Here is a 17,112-nt window from a genome sequence, read left to right on the forward strand (position 1 = left end):
TTGATTGAAACGGTGCAGTGCTAAGTCCACGTTTGTGATAGCAGAGGGGGCGAGCTGATGATGATGGTGCAGAGCTGGAAGCTAAGCACCTTTAGTCAAAAAAATAATATGTGAAATAAACAGAATCTCCGAAGAGGATTAGCCAAGACGTCCTGCTTTCTCTTTAAAGCGTTCTTTTTAAGAGGTCCTTGCTTTAGAGTGTACTTATATGCCACTTCACTTGGAAAGACTAGATCGCAGGTTGCATGTGCATGGATTAGAGGACATCAAGCAGACAGATACTCAAGGATATGCCCTCACACACATTATGTAAAGCACATCACTCCCCGAATATCACCAATCCTCAGCCTGTGCGAGTGACTTGCGGTCCCGTTTCCTACGACTCCATATTTTGGCTTAACCTTTAAGAAAATCCTACACAAGAGTCAGACAGCATCTAAAACAACCTCAGCCTTTCCCTCCTGCTAGACTCATTTCCTCTCTGCTGACATCATAATAGTCATCCCTGCACTGCTCCAGGAATCTGAGTCAGAGCCCCACTGCACACCACCGCACGGAGGAGAGCATCGGCTGAAGATTAATCATAGCGTCCGAGCCCGGTGTGCTCTGGAATAAGCTTTGTGTGTGTGTGTGTGTGTGTGCAAAATAGAGGATGCATGAGTGTCCTTGGAGGTGTTGGGAAAAATGTATAACATAGCAACTTATTGTGTCTGGACTTCAAGCCAAATATAACCAAATGTGGGCTCAAAAATTCAATCAAGTCTTTAAAGTGATGCTCTCAGACCTACTTAATATCCATTAGCCATCTTAATGAGGCAAACACATGGACCGAGGAGAGGCTGAGAACACTAGCTGCCTGGTCACAGGCTCTTTATCGCCAGTAAACCAGTGTGATTAAAGCTTTGGTTTATTAGATGCATGCAAATAATTCATATACAAGTATTTTTATATGCTATTATATAACCGTGATAAGTCTTCCAGAATTAAGTGCCAACATGTTAGTTTATGCCATAACGTCAGCTGTAACTCGTGGCTGCTGGAGATTTGTTACTAATCTCCTCAGCGCCTCAGGACACGACCATCTGTCTGCAGGAGTCAATTAGATAAAGAGCAAACTAGCTTAGTACTCCAGCAATTAACACCCGAGGAGGAGGCTCAGACAGGAGAACAATCAGACAAGTTCTGTAATGAAGTTATGTATGACTGCATGTTTTTGGTGGCGTCACTTATACGACTTTTAGGAACAATATACCGTCGTTGGAAAACATTTACTGTCCAATAATTGTTTAAATGTTTTTTTTGGAGCAATGACTAAGACAAGTGAAATGAGCTAATTGACTAGCATTTACTTTACCTGAGCCTTGACATGTCACCATCTCTCCCCTCTGGATGTCTCTTTGATATTTCTCATCCCATAATAGAGGTTGAACAAATTAAATATGTCTGTTATAGCAGCTAAACCAATAAATAAATTAATAAATACAGGTCTGCTGTTTAATGCAATGAGGTATCTGTGTGTCCTGACATCAGCAATGGTTATATAAATCTACCTTTGATTGACACCTCAGTGATCTGTAAACCAGAATATAGGCAAAATCAAGATGGCGACGGTAAAATGCCAAACTTGAGACTTCAAAACGTCCACAAACCAGTGTGTGACATCAGGAAGGCCACGTCCAGTTTACCCCTATTTCTTCACATCAAAACAACCATTTTTAACCCTTTGACATTTAAGTTTTCTGTATATTGACCAACTCTTAGAGGGAATTCACTAAGAATGAATTGCGGCTTCTGATAGCTCCATAAATTGCGCATCATTTGCCCTCGCTATCTGCTTCGTCTCGAGGTCTGATTCACAAAGCCGATTGCATTGATGATATTCAAGCGCAAACATGCCCATAAAGTTTCACAGATCTGTGCAGTTTGCTCTTGTTGTGTGTCTGATTGTGGAGAGAAGCTGTCTGCACCTCCACTCTCTGCTGCGCGGTGCTGCGCTCTCAGCGGATCCTAACTCCATGCACAGATCGATGATGAGCAGGTAGAGGAGGGGGCAGCATTTTAACAATTTACTTTAAAGTCCTCTTTCGACAGGTGTTTACTAGTTTAACTGTCTGTAACGCAGCTTCATTTTTTAAATGAGTCAACAACTGCAGCTAGTCCAGATAATAATCCCTGTCATGCGTAACGGCTCCAGACCGTCTCCACACATGTGGAAAAAGTGTGCCCGTGTGCCAGGGTTGAGCCTCCCACAACTTCTCTCTAACTGCGCGGTGCTGTTAGCGCTGGCGTTTGTGGATTAGGTGTTTTTTGCCACGAGGCTCATTTACATAGAAAGGGGCCAAATTTGCTGCAAATGACTGCATAATGACTCATTTAAATACGCCCAAAGGGCACCAGAGCACAGAGACACTGTTTGCTCTGCAGCACACTTTGAGGTGCAGTCAACCCTCGACAATGAGGCGCAGTCTTTTTGTGTCATGTGGTTTAGCGGGCGCAAAAGCCGCACAATCCTTTAGTGAATTCTCCCCATTAGTGTATAACTTCTCATCTTTCCATGCAGACCTTGCATCTTTGAATTATGTGAATTGAATCCAGCTGGGTCTGTGTCTGAAATCACAGCTCCTACATCACTGACGGTCTTAGATTCCCGCTCATACTGAAAGTCAGACGCCAGTGCAGCTGCACACTCTTACCGATGGCAGTCTCTGGCATGGCAAACAGCGTCTTCTCCGTGGCCACTCGAAAGCGTCCGTGAACTGACAGACCGACGCCCTGCAGGTGGAGGAGAACAAAAGGTTATCAAAAATAAAACTTAAATCAATGTTCTGATGAAGGGAGGAGGAAACAGAGTCCCAGGCTGGGCAGAGAGGGTGCAACCAGGGAGAACTGGGCAAGAAGAGAACATTAATAACTGTCACCTCTGCAGAGAGATGAAGTTTGGGATGGAAAATGCTGACTGGAATAGAGAAGAGGAAACCAGGTCGACACCTGCATGAGTGTGTGCGTGTGTGTGGCTCACAGCAGGACAGAGGTTATGGCTAATGAGCAGAGCTGGCCAGAGGACATTTCCAGCTCAGGTAGGACACTGTGTGTGCGTGTCAGATTATGAGGTTACCATGGAAAGAGCATCCTTTTGCATTTGTTCCTCTACTGACAGGTGCAGACGTGTTGCCTGGCAGGGGAGTGACCCTGTGGTTCAGAAATGTTTCATCTTTTTAGATGTGAAAACATAAATAAACAATCGGCCTGCATGATATGAGAAAAATCTGAGATGTGCAATTAGTTGTTATTGTAGGTAAGTAGGCAAATTAATGAATATTAAATAGTGCATGTTTATCTGTAACTCTTCTATGTCTATCTGTCATTCTGCATATTTTGCACAATACCTGTGTTTGCAACATGTCCCTCCTGAATCCAAAACAAACACAAAAAGGTGTTGTTGTTTTTCCCCAACCACCGGTCACTGACATACAGGTAAGCCGCATCTTAAACCCTCATCGCATCCAACAACCTGCTCCGCAATAACCTCCTCTGCACGTCAAACAATCCTGAAAGAGGCGTGCTCAGACGCTCTTCCTCATCCCAGGCCAGCAGGGCATCCTTGATCCAGCACCGATGCCGCGGCTTCACCACAAGCCCTGCCTGTCCGGACACAAAGCATGGATCCTAATCGTCCCTCCAACTGTCATCACAGCCCAAAACCACCAGCTCCTCATCCCCTCTTTGCCCTGGCCACGTTAATCGTGGGGGACTCCATAATCAGGCACAGCCGTATCTTCGACGCTGCATTTAAAAGGTGTGAAAGCATGGCCGTTATACCCAGAGCTCATATTGAGATAACGATGAACTTGCGATTTTTCGTGCACTAAACAATATCAATGTTTGTTCATATGAAATGCTTGAAACTTTTGTTTGTTTCTTACATAACTGAAAGTAAAAATCTCAAAGATCTTCATGTAAATACATGTCTGTTAAGTCTCTATCACAAAATGAGGTAACACAATGGTGATTGAGCCGATGGCCCACTGATGAAAGCCTTTGCATTTGCAGTATTACAGACTGGCTGTCTGTGGCGACTTTCGCGGACAAAAAACACAAATGGCGCCCAGTTAGTGACGCGTTTTCCATCAGCCAGCAGTGGTTGGTCTGCCAGAGAGGGTAGGCGGAGCTAAGCGGCTGCTTTTCCGCTCTCTGTAAGTGTTGTGAGTAAACAGTAATCTACTATGGCTGAACAAACAAAGAAAAGATGGATGACTACAGATACAACTTCAACAAGAAGTGAAAATCCAAAGAAAAAGAAACAAATTGGACGCTCAGATGAAGCAAACAGTCTGAAAAGGAAAGCGACCGGAGTCAACCGTGGACGTCACACATGCAGCACTGTCTGGATATCTGGGACGTGTGCTCCCGCAATTACCGTTTACCACCATAGGTGCCGTCAAAGAGAACGAAACTGAGATCGTCGAGATTATAACTTTAAACCATGCAGTAAAAGAGTTGTTTCCTTGGGTGGGTAAAATAAGCTTCAGCTTACATCTTTTCAGTCACGAACTTTGGTTTCTCATTTCATTTTATCCCTCATTGGAATTTATATATAACTTTTATGTGTTTTTTGGTGAGAAGAAATCGTTACATACTGACGGAAATAAACTAGAACATTTGCTAGAATAAAATCAGAAAGCAAGAAGACACAAAGATGGATCCTGTTCTCAGCTCAAGGTTAAACACAGGATAAATGGTGTCCTGGCCCGGGAGAGTTATGATCCAGCAGTATAAACTAATCACTTCACATCGCTGACCTTCAGTATTCTAGAAGATTCCTCATTAATTAATTCACCATCCGCCCACAGGTGTTTATATTGTACCTCTGACTGTACCTCAGAGCAGGGTCATTCACTGGTCGGGTCACAGTAAAATCCAATATGTCAGAGAGTGAGTGCTGCTGATTAATGCCAGTGGAAGGTCATCAGGTGACTCCCCCGAGGGTTCACATCCACATGAACTCCAGGCTGGAATGAAACTGGTGATTCATGTCTTATAATGAAGTCACATGTGTGGTTTATGGCAGGGAGACATCGTCAAGTCACGTACATCTGCCTGTACAGCTATGAAACATTTCTCTACTCCAAGTGTGCTTCAATTTTGTGCAGCCAGTGATGCACGAGTCTGTCAGGCTGTACATCGTGAAGATGTCTCACACACGGCTCTGAAAAAGGTTTAACAACAGCAAATCTTCATGGTTTGAAAAGACATCCTAAAAAAGTTTAAACGCTGGGTAAAATGTAATCAGTATACTGTATGTATATACCTATTGGAAACAACACAAAGACTATGTACTATATATCATGTTCAAACTGCTTAACTATGTTGTCATTGTGATGATCGATCCGTCCATTATCTATACCGATTATCCTGTTCAGGGTCGCGGGGGGGCTGGAGCCTATCCCAGCTGTCATTGGGCGAGAGGCGGGCCCACCCTGGACTGATCGCCTGTCAATCACAGGGCTGACACACAGAGACAGACAACCTTTCACATTCACACCTACAGGCAGTTTAGAGTCACCAATGAACCTAACGAGCATGTCTTTGGACTGTGGGAGGAAGCCGGAGAAACTCCACACAGAAAGGCCCCCCCGACGCCTGAACCGGGATACAAACCAGGAACCTTCTAGCTGTGACGCGACAGCGCTAACCTCTGCACCACCATGCAGAACCAGTCTGAATGTGTTTGCTTCAGATTATATTAGAAATGTTCAGATACCAATATGAGCTGTGTACGGCCTCCAAACAGCCTTCAGGGTAGATGGTAGCTCAGTCCGTAGGGACTTGGCTTGGGAACCGGAGGTTGGCCGATTCAACGAACAGAAATTGGGGTGGTACTGAAGAGGTGCCTTGTCTTTTGCTGGGCACTGTCAAGGTGACCTTGAGCAAGGCACCAAATACCCCACTGCTTAGGGAGCATGTCCACGTGCAGCCCCCTCCCTCTGACATCTCTTCATGAATGCATGTCCATAGAGTCCTGTTTGTGCAAGTGTGTGTATTATTGGGCCTATGTGTGTAGCATGTTTGAAATAATAATAATAATTTTCTTAATTTTCTTTTCTTCTCCTTCTTAATGCGACACAGTTATCAGCAAGTAGCTTCTACAGTCTATGCATCAATCTGATACCACGATTTTGGGTATCAAGCTTGTTTGTCCACTAGCCTTTCAGCGGGCTTTAATTGTATGCAGGAAACTAGTCCGTGTGGAGAGCAAAAGAGGTAGAATGCATCGGCTGTAATGCAATCAGGGAAAACATCTAACCATGACTTTGCTTGTTATCAAACCCTGTAAACAGAAATCTGCATGCAAGTGGATCTAAAAATCTGTTGTTAGAAGTCCCCTCTTAACTCCGTTCTCGCTTCTCAAGTTGCTAGTTGGACTGTAAACCATGGCAACACACAGAAAGTCCTGGCTTGAAGTCCTTTATTTCTAACTGCTGGCTACAACAGAAGCCCTGACAAGCTGCTCCCAGAGGCTGTATCGCTGTCAGACATTAGCTGATGGGGTCAAGATTGTTGCTGTTTTAAAGGAGGGTAAAATACTACTACAGTGTGGCGAGTGTAATATTAGTCAGAGCAACAACATGGCAGTAATTTGTCAATTCTTTACACTGGAAAATCCCACCAGTCAATTATCATCATTAGCTGTATTTGGGCTCATAAACGATCAATACATCTTTCTGAAATAAAGAACACTGTGCACTTATATATCACACATAAAGGATGCTCGGCGCATAATCACTGAAAAACCAACAAAAAGTGAGCGTGTCGTGATTTTGCTCTCAGTGAACAGATGAAAGGAGTCCAGTCTGGAGGCAGAGAGCTGACGTGCTGCAGGGTTTAGCTCAAGGCCTTTTGACGAATGACCAGAGAGGATTAAAAATATCTGATCACTGGAGACTGAACAGACCTCCGAACGAGTAATCACTCTTCTGAAAGAGCCAGAGCCCAACACAAAGAAACATAGAGGCAGACTGTGACCTCTGTCAGCTGGTGTATATGATGAGTGCGATTCAGCAGCTCGTCAGAGCAAAGACGGGCACTGGGTTCATTTTTCTTATAAAGATGGCTTCGCTGAGAGGAAACAGGCGATCAAAAGATTCATGTTTAATCGCACAAACGAGCGTACGAAGAAACAAAATCGTCAAAGGTTACCTTAGTTCAATCTGTGTAATTAAAGTGTTAAAATATGGAACTCTAAAATGACCAATACATCCTTTATACTGTATACACACCTGTATGTAGTAAGCCCTTATGGGAAATTAACAATAACATTAAGAAAATAATGACACTTTTGTTGGATGAAGTCAAATAAATCGCATTTATCTACATACAAAAATACTAAGTAGATAACTCTACTGTTTAATAAAGTGAATTTAATATTTCTGTTGGCCTGTTTCTGTGTCCTCTTAAATCCCATTTCCTGTGAGCCCGAGGCCATCGGAAGCCAAACATCAGCAGATCAACTGAAGAGGCGCGTTCATGTGGGAGTCTGTGTGAGAGTTCAGCAGTGGTGGGTCCACACTGTTTCTGACTGGGGTGGACCAAATGGGACGCTGACTTATGCAACGTGTGCACACCACATCGGCAACATACAAACTAAAGCTTCAGATCCCTTTAATCCTCAAGAGGAAATTGTTGTTCCAAAAGAAGGCGGCATGAAAAAGAAAACAATGCACAAAATTGAATTTATTCAAGCCACAGCAAAACGTATCCTTGTTCATCGCATCCTTTGCACTCATAAGCTGCATCTCAATTCAGGGACTGCATCCTTTGAAGGACGTGGTCTACGAAGGATGAACCAGTCGTAGCCTTTGTAGCCTGCGTAGAACTGAAAATGACCTCTGGTCTGCAGAGGATTTCCTGTTTGCAGCATCAGCTGTTCCCGCCCTTACCCATGTCTCACCAAATGCCGCTCCTGTCACCTAGCAACAGCAACCTAGCGGGCTAACTAATGTGATTTTTCTAGGCCTTTGTTATTTTTAACATTTGTTCTGCTAGCAATTTGATTAAGTTGAGACTTTTACATTTAAAAGTGTTTTCCTCAGCCGCTTAAGAATCTGCCGCCATCTGGTTTGAAATGGCACGTAATGAATCTCGGGATACGTTGGATCGTAAAGGATGCACCCGATGGATCCCTCATGGCCCAGGAGAAGGAGGACGAATTTGTCGGCCGCATCTGAAGGAGCCTTCGACACAGCACTGTGATGCAATCGTGAAGGATGCAGCCCCGTAATTGGGACACAGTCACAGGGTCATAGTTTGGGATGCTATTTTCAGAGTTGGTTCGAACCACTTTGTAGCTAACTTAAAATCCAAGCTGAAGTAGTTGTTCTGGGTTTGCAGCTACGTCTAATGATAGAGCTAGTGCCTAAAAATCTGCACCGACTTGAGTCTCAAAGACAGATGAGCAAAAATTTAGCTGTTCTTTTCTGATCAGCAGAGGACGGAACTTATTTAGAAAGTAGACAATAAACACTGTCCGTTTAGAGTTTCACGGGTGTGAGAGGATGTTTGAGTTCCTCTTCATCTATTATTAGCTGCTGATGATTCATGTAGGATGGAGAGCACTTGACTATAAGATAAATAAACCTCAAACATTATAGCAGCTTTTTCCTTAGAAAAGTAATAAAACTGTGCAGTGTATTTTTGCAGTTACAATGAAAGAAATGATAAAAAAAGAAAAGACTTCATGCCATGATCAGTGGCTGCACCCAGAGGAATTACAGGTCATTTAATGAATCATTACCCGAGTTCACCATAAAAGTAGTGGAACATTGTTACGCGCTGGTGTGGTGCCACCCAGCGCCATATAAGGACATGTCTCCACATCCTGATGTAAACGATGGAGGTGTGCAAAGTGCAGACGAGCATGGTTAGAGCTCATGCTTACAAACTGAAGCGGCTAAATTTACAACCTGGCTGGGAAAGTTTACAGTGGCTAACGCTATGGAGGGCATCAGGAAGTCCTCATTAGGATACAAACCAAACATTGATAGGACAGGTGAGGGGACATCCGTTAAAATGATGCACTTCTTTTTCACACCTCTCAGATGCTCCAGATTGCACTCCACTCAAAGTGAGACGGAGGAAACTCTCTCGTATAATAATCAAAAAAGAAATCAACTTAAGCAAAATAATAAATTATTGGCGACACTTTGTTAGAGCCATCAACGGAAACACTTCTGGTATAGCCGAAATGTGGGATGGGTTATTAACCAGTTCACCCGTCTGTGCCCACCTGATACCGTAACTCATGAGCCCAGAGAACAATAGATTTGTTCAACCCGAAATCAATTTCTCTTTGCTGCTGAAAAAGTAGCCTAAGCAGAAAACTCTCTCTGCCATCATGGACGTATTATGGCTACAACTAGAAATCACTGTGTTAGAGCTACGGCAGATCCCAGAGGATGGTTGGGGGATGGTGGGAGTAACAATAAATTAGAACCCAGGAAAAAGAAGGGATGAACACTGTAAAGGCAAAGTTAAAGGCATTTATTTACAAACTAAGCAAAAATGGAGCACAAAGCGAGCTTCTTTCAAAACAAACAAAAGAGAAGCTACAGATTATTATGAACCAAAAACTGCAAACAACAATAAACAAACACTAAGGCCTCGAAGAAACACCTTCCTTCCACTGAAGGAGTAAGCACGAAGACGTCTGACACACACACAGCCGAATGGCCCAATGGCCCTGGCTGCCTCCTTTCTCCTGCCCTTTATACTCTCTCCTGATTGCTGAATGAGACACAGGTGAGCTTAATCACCTGCAGTGAAGGGAGAGCAGCGCCTGAGGCGCAAGCAGGACAGAGAGAAAACACACAAAACACTACGGCGCCTAACATATATATTTGTCCTTTGGTATTCTACATACAGCTCCAAATGTTCCTTAAATGAGCATCTCTCTCTGCATGTCACGGCCAGCCCAATCCAGATCTGAGCCACATTAAAAACCTCCTGAATGTGATCAAGAGGAAGATGTGTGGTCACAAGCCATCGAACAAAGAGTGGCCCAACAGCACTGTGACAGACTGGTGGAGAGCCTGCAGAGATGCATGAACGCTGTCAATTAAAACCAGGTTATTCCACCAGATATTGATCTGTGAACTCTCTCTGCTGTTTAAACATGAACATGAACTTGTTTTCTTTTCATCATTCGAGCTCTGACAAACATCTTTTTTTGCATCATTTGGTTTTCTTAACCAGTCGTCATTTTCTGCAAATAAAAGAACTGAATTAGAATATTTTATTTGGAAGTAGTGAGACTGTATTTATCAGCTAATCCAGACAATTTTGTCTGCAAGTACTTTTTTCATGTGCAATGTTTCCTCTGCAGTATTTCACTTCATCAATATCAATGTGCTGCACATCGTGTGTGTTTTAACAACCTAGTACATTTTTCTGTGTGTTTTTTATCTTCTGAGTTATTGTAACAAGACTGTGACTCAGACTATCCCACTGGTATTGGACCAGTACGAGGCATCTGCAAATGTGTGCTCTGTGTATGAGTGAGGAAAACGCATGTGTATAAATCAGAATCCTAGCTGGCATGAAGAGACACAAGTGACAGTTAATAGTTACAAACACTTGAGGAGAAAGTGACATCTTTCCACATCACTCATGCACAAAGTATTCACTTTCAAAACAAGCTCTGCACAGGATCTGAAAGATGAGAACCTGAGCGCAGAGATCAAAGCCTGAGCCGAGGTCTTTTTGGCTCTCACTCTCTCGTCTTCCACTTAGACCGTGTGGACATTAGCAAAAACAAAAGCTCTGTTCTCCAGGGGGGAGAGATTACAGGCGTACAGCTGCACACACATATCCATCTATTGGGCAACTACTGCAACAACAACTCTGCTGCAAACTTCTGAAAAGAAAGAAGGCACTTGGGAGTTGACAGATCTTCATTCTGGGGGGTTTAAACTTTGAGAGTGAGGAATAATGTGCGTGAGATGAGATGAGTGTGTGTTCTCTGATCTGCTAATATCATGTCTTCACTCCCTGATGGTTTGTTATCACTAACACAGGAATGCTGGTTGACGTGGGAGTTCTGCCCCGAGCTCAGAGCAGATCCGGGAACAGGGACTCTGGTAGCTCTCGGACTTTTCCATATATAGCACTAGCCTGTTTTTATCCACTACACATTAAACAGCCATCACCCTGAGGATAGCTTGTGTCAACATTAGTATCTTTGTCTCCGTGCCGACACGACAGAGAGGAGAAGTGGACTTCAATTCACTCTTTCCCACAGCGATGAATCCTTAGAACAAAACCTTAAATGAGCGTTTGACAAGCAGCGCAGATGATTCAACAAACGTCACAGCTTGACGGTTTTCCTCCGGGATGATGAGCGGAAATGACTTGAGCCGCACCATACGGTGCAACATAAACCAGAACCAAGCACTCAGCTGTTCCCTGCATCCATTACTGCGCGTCATCCTGCGCTTCAGTTTTTTGTTCTGACAAACAGATCACAGCTTGTGTCGCTCTTTGAGAGGAAAATGGTTAGTGATGGTGATGTTATCATCACGGCTGTCTAAACAGAGAATGACAAGCAAACACGATGGTGGTTGACAGTTTCTAGCATCCTTTCCCGGTGTGATTTTTTTCTACAATGAGAGTGATGAACAAGAAACTAGATAAGTAGCTAGATCAGAATAATCCGGGGAACTACCGGAAGTTGACAAGCCGCCATCACTGCGGTGGCGTCTGCACGTTTGAATGCAAGCTGTCCTAAGAAGTGAACAATTTTCTACTCTTACCTCTACTTTCTGTGTAACTTTACTTTAGACAAGAATTTAAAAGGACATTGGGAAGAACCTGTGGAGTTAATCAGCTGCTCTAACAGTCGTGGCAAAGATTAAGAGTCCCTCTGCATGAGACCGGACGCTTTACATAGATTCACGGGCCGCGCAGTGGACTAGAAAGTGGATCGAGAATACTACAATTGTATATATCACAGTAACTTTGGCCCTCTCAGAGTGAGCTGTAGATGCCACCTTAACATGGTGGAGGAGTTTGCTTGTCCCTGTGAACCTGGGCGCTGTGATGTCCGGGGCACCTGGTAGGGTCTCAGGGGAGGGACCAGACAGTTCAAAAACCCCTATGATCAGGGAGACCGGGGCTACCCCCTGGAGCCAGACCTGGAGGGGTTGCTCGACCACTGCGACCCCGCCCCGGATAAGCGGAAGATAGCGGATGGATGGATCACCAAGTGATTGATGAAATGATCTCGTCCTCTTCTAGCTAATTAAATAAGAGCTGCACTGAATCATTACAGTCCTGCTGCATTAGCAAATAAAAAGAAAAAACAGGCTGAATGAATATCTAAAAAAACATATTTTCCAATGCAACTAGTCTGTGATGATTACATGCAGCTGTTAGTTGATGAAGCTAACTAGCTCGTAGAATAACGTTATATTACAGCTCTTCATCACTCATATGTGTTGGATGGTTTCTCCATGACGTAATCAGGCTGTTGTTGTAACTCACGTCTAATATGTAAAATGTAAATAATGTTTCCTGATTAAGGTTCCTTCATCAGTAACTGGAGGCAGCTGTCTAACATCTTTACGATCTATGCTGCTGTCACAGGTGGCAGGCAGCAGACACTGAGTTGCCTCGCAGTAATGGCGGCTACACAGGATGACCGAACACACAAAGTGTTTGATGGATTCATCTATAGAGAGAGCAGAACGTGGATGTCGCTTGCTGTACAGGTCATGAACCCCCTTCAAGCGATTTTTATACGTTAATATAAAGAAATGTGATTTGACTTTGTTAAGCTTCGTTATCTTGTTATCTGCTGTTTATCTGTTTGTGTGCAAGTTGATAAAGACAAACAAAAAACAGAGTCACATTCTTTGTGTGTTTCCACAAATTGGATTCTGACACAGAATTGCAGCGATGGCAGTAAAAAAAATGCTTGAAAATGTTTGTTGTTGCTAAACTAAAGTTCACATTCTAAAAACGTGGATTCCTCAGACACATTTCACACCGCAGCACAATTTTCCGTACGGCTCCGGGGTTTTAGCATCCATGCCAATAAAAGTGTTGTTGCAGAACATCATGTGTCACAGTGAGGTTGACCTTTCGATTAAAATGTCGTCACTTCATCATTTCACCCTATTAGACACGTGTGACTTAGTGTCTTAATTAGCAAATTAATTCTTGAGGTGTCTTTTGTGAGGTCGCAGCATGGACTGTTTTGAAGTGTTTGTGGGGTCGCTGATGTCCCCAATTAGTTTATAGACCACTTTGAAGCCTCGGTTTGGCGACCGCCATCTTGATTTGTTGGAGCCAGAAGTTAAAGACCCCCTGTGCTACAAGTCATATCAGGGACAACATAAGCAGTCACCTCCATGGCTGGGCCTGTCTGCTTTTAAACTGCAGTGTACCAAGGACAGGCTGAACAACACGTTTTCAGATTGGCAGGTTTGAGACGTCACAAACCTAAGGAGCCAATCCTGTTAATGGACGGGGTGACGCTATGCATATCATTAAGTGTAACCTATGGCAACCACTTCGGCGATGCGCGAGCCAGCTGTAACCGTCAACGTCATATTTGCAAACTCACTACTGACTACTAACATTAACATTACTACTACTGATTACTAAATTTCAAGCTAGCTAAGGTTCAACAAGTTGCCACTAAACGACGGCAGAGACGTGTTTTGTTTTCATGACGGAGGGGGCGGTTGTACATTTGCATAGTGGGCGGGGACTGTACAGATTCAGGAATTTTTAATGAGAGAGAAGGAGGAGATTATTTCAAGAGCAGAGCATTTTATACGTCTTAAAACAAGACTGGAGCTGCTCTTTAATACACTTTGTTCTTCTTCACCATCTATGTGAACAAAAGCCTGAACTATACAAAAACCTACTGCTTTCATTTCATCTCTGCAGCCCATCTCTTGCCATATTTATCCAGATGTCCACGGCTTGAAACTATTTAAACATGCATGAAAATCACGCACTTAACTGCTCCCTGCATGTTCCAAAAACCAATATTTGTGCACAATCAGCATGCAATCATAATGTGCAAGCGATCACCGAGATGGACTTATACGAACTGGGTTAGAGCCAATGCCTTTTAAAGGCTTACCATCCTATTTTTAAGACCACATAAGCATAAAGTATGAAAAGCAACTATCAAACAAGACGATAAAACATTCTGTACTGAGCCAAACAAAAGCTCAGAATGTACCCTTTACCACGGCCTTTATCACTATGTAACGTAACCACTAAAATAACAAAGACAAAGCAGCCACCTCATTAAGAAGTTGATTTGAATCACATGATGCTGTAAAACCTCCTGAAGTGGTTAAAGAAGAGTGTTTAGACGCCGCGACGAACAGGATTTGGATGGTGAGGTTTAATGTGTGTGTTAGATCAATCAATCAGTCGTTATCTATTTAGCACAAAATCACAACAAAGGTTATCCTATGACACTTTAATTATAGAGCAGGGCTCTCTTCACACATCGGTGCACCACAGGGGAAACACACACACAATCACACTCACACGGAGACATGATGAGTAATGACCCAGTCGATGCTGGTGTCTGTGAGCGACCTCAGGAGTACAATCACAGTCAAGGTCACGACACTGAAAAACAACAACCTCACCTAAAGGCAGACATCCTCTCTGACCAGGTGAGTTAAAGAATATTAATAAAATACAGATTTTAATGATCAAAGTCTGTCATGTTAAATGAGCATTAATGCAGCTCTGTTTATTCTGTCTCATGCTCATTGTGATGCAAAGGTACAGATTCAAATTCCAAACACAGCTGACACCTGGAGTGAAAAACCAGTGGAAGCAACAATGCTTTGTCACTCTTTATTTCAGCCAATCAGAGGACACCTTGCCTCCAGCAGCAGGTAACAGTAGCAGATAGTTCACTGCTGACACCTACAGGCAGATGTGAATATCACAGCGCATAGAAAGCAATGCTACCCATTAAAAGTGGAACCAAAGCAAAGCAAAACAGGTGGAAAATAAAGTGTTTTTAATGAATCATTTTGTGCAAATAATAAGAAAGAAACTGTATAAGTCAGAAATCAATGTACTCACCCCTCCCATCGTTATTCCATCAATAAGGGCGATGTATGGCTTCCTCAATGTTCCTAAAAAGATCAAATAAATACGGAAAAGTAAAGTAAAAACCAGCAAAATGTTAGAGTAAAAGTCTGGCTGTTTAAATGTATAAAGTAAGTCCATACGTTTGTACCCATACATAAAACATACAACATGTAACACAGGTGTATTAAGACACTTACCAATAGCATTGTTGAGAATGTATTCTTCACGGAAAAAGTCCTCTGCGAGAGGGTCTCCAACTTTCCCCGCTTCTGTGACCGCTGAGAGGAAAGAGACAGAGTAACAGAGCAACATGTTTCAGCGACAGTCAGAGTCACACCATCACGACAGGAAAAGCAGACTAGTAAATGGACTCTACTTAGAAAGCACTTTTCTAGTCTTCAGACCACTCAAAGTGCTTTTACACTACATGTCACATCCACCCATTCACACACTGATGGCAGAGGGCTTCGAGTTTAATTTGGGGTTCAGTGTCTTGCCCCAGGACACTTCAGCATGTCCAGGAACGAACCCCCAACCTTCCAAATGAGAGACGACCAACTCTGCCACTGAGCCACAGCCGCCCCCCAAAGAGGCTCCCAATGGCCTCTTAAATGGGCACATTTCTATACAATCTCTTGCAAATGTAAGGCTTTTTCAGGGCCTCTTTTAAGGAGTGGTAGAAGACGAGGAAGGAGAAGACTGATGGTTAAATACTGTTAGTTACAACCACATACACCTGTTAGTTATAGAAAGTATCAGCATCAGTGCTGTGCAGTAAAATGAGCATCTCTTTAAGCTCACCAAAAATTAAATAAACAGGGATCCAACCTCTCACCCTTCTCATTCCCCTGTTTCCTGTCTGCCTCTGTCACTCCTGAGTCCTGAGGGTTAGAGGAGCTTTAGGAGACTTTGGAAATACCTTCAGAACCAGAATTAAAGAGTGTTTATAAAACACCTTCTTGGTTCTTTTTCAAACATTGGTAAGTTAAATTGTTATCTAAACTGACGGTTACTCCTGTGACCTGGATGTTAGGTTCGTTCATACACAAGAGGCCCAATTAAGGCTACCCAGACGCCAGTGATGAGACCATGAATGCTGCTGCTTACCTCTGATGTCTCCACCAGCGCAGAAGGCTTTCCCACCTGCTCCTTTAATGATTATAATGTCGGTGTCATTGCCACTCTCCCATTTCTACAATCAAAAAGAAATTAACTTAAAATTAGCAGCAAATTTTCAGGATATCATAAACAACAAAAAAAAGTATTATAATTCAAACAACCCAAACTTAGTAGTTAAACTAGTAAGACCACAACACAGCAACCTCACTGGTGGTACACTAGGTCTTACAAATCTAGTTTAGCACATTCCTCATTTGGAGGATTTGGTCAAAAGATTTGGGAGAGTTGTGTCCCCCAAAAGTCCATCAAAAGAGGGACATTTCTATTTGATGGATGGATTTATTATTAGATCAACTTTATATGTATTGTCTGATATCCTCTAACATCTGGTGACAACCCCTTACATCTTATTTTGTTCAAGGAAATTAAAGTAATAACATTTCCAAAACTCTAGAAGTGTAGAAGTACACAACATTTTTAACTGGGTTTTTTTGGACTGGAACAAGCACATCTGTAACTGTTAACAAGTATAGAATAGGTTAATGATCAAATCTACACTACACAATAACATCATGACCTTGACAGTGTAAAACTAAGTGAAATACTTAATGCCCAGTGAACACTCAGTGAACACACTGCTGTAATATATGACCCTTGACCTTTGCCCCAGTTAAAGTTTGCATTTACCAGCCTTCCACATACCTTGAGCTGAGGGTAGATCTGTCTGATCATGGACATGTTGAGGGCATTCAGCACTTTGGGTCTGTTTATGGTGATCACACCTGCGTTGCCCACTTTGTTCAGGAGAACCTCTGGTTCCACCTGACTCGACATCTGATCCAAAACAGGACAACAGGACAAATCTAT

At 43.0% G+C, this 17,112-nt stretch overlaps 1 protein-coding gene across 1 annotated transcript in view; it reads right to left on the reverse strand.

Moving 5' to 3' along the window:
* The window catches only part of hibch (3-hydroxyisobutyryl-CoA hydrolase), a 31,668-nt gene that overhangs the window by 13,406 nt on the left and 1,150 nt on the right, over nt 1–17,112 (reverse strand). The window contains exons 3-7 of the mRNA XM_069663146.1: nt 16,948–17,079; nt 16,234–16,318; nt 15,324–15,404; nt 15,118–15,170; nt 2,694–2,772 (exon numbers count right to left, since the gene is read on the reverse strand). Coding sequence (XP_069519247.1) covers nt 2,694–2,772; nt 15,118–15,170; nt 15,324–15,404; nt 16,234–16,318; nt 16,948–17,079 — 430 coding nt within the window. The remainder of the gene's footprint in view (nt 1–2,693; nt 2,773–15,117; nt 15,171–15,323; nt 15,405–16,233; nt 16,319–16,947; nt 17,080–17,112) is intronic.

Source organism: Semicossyphus pulcher, unplaced genomic scaffold (genome assembly GCF_022749685.1).
Source record: "Semicossyphus pulcher isolate SPU_LCO1_2020_fin unplaced genomic scaffold, fSemPul1.0.p SCAF_15, whole genome shotgun sequence".
NCBI classification, from domain to species: Eukaryota; Metazoa; Chordata; class Actinopteri; order Labriformes; family Labridae; genus Semicossyphus; species Semicossyphus pulcher.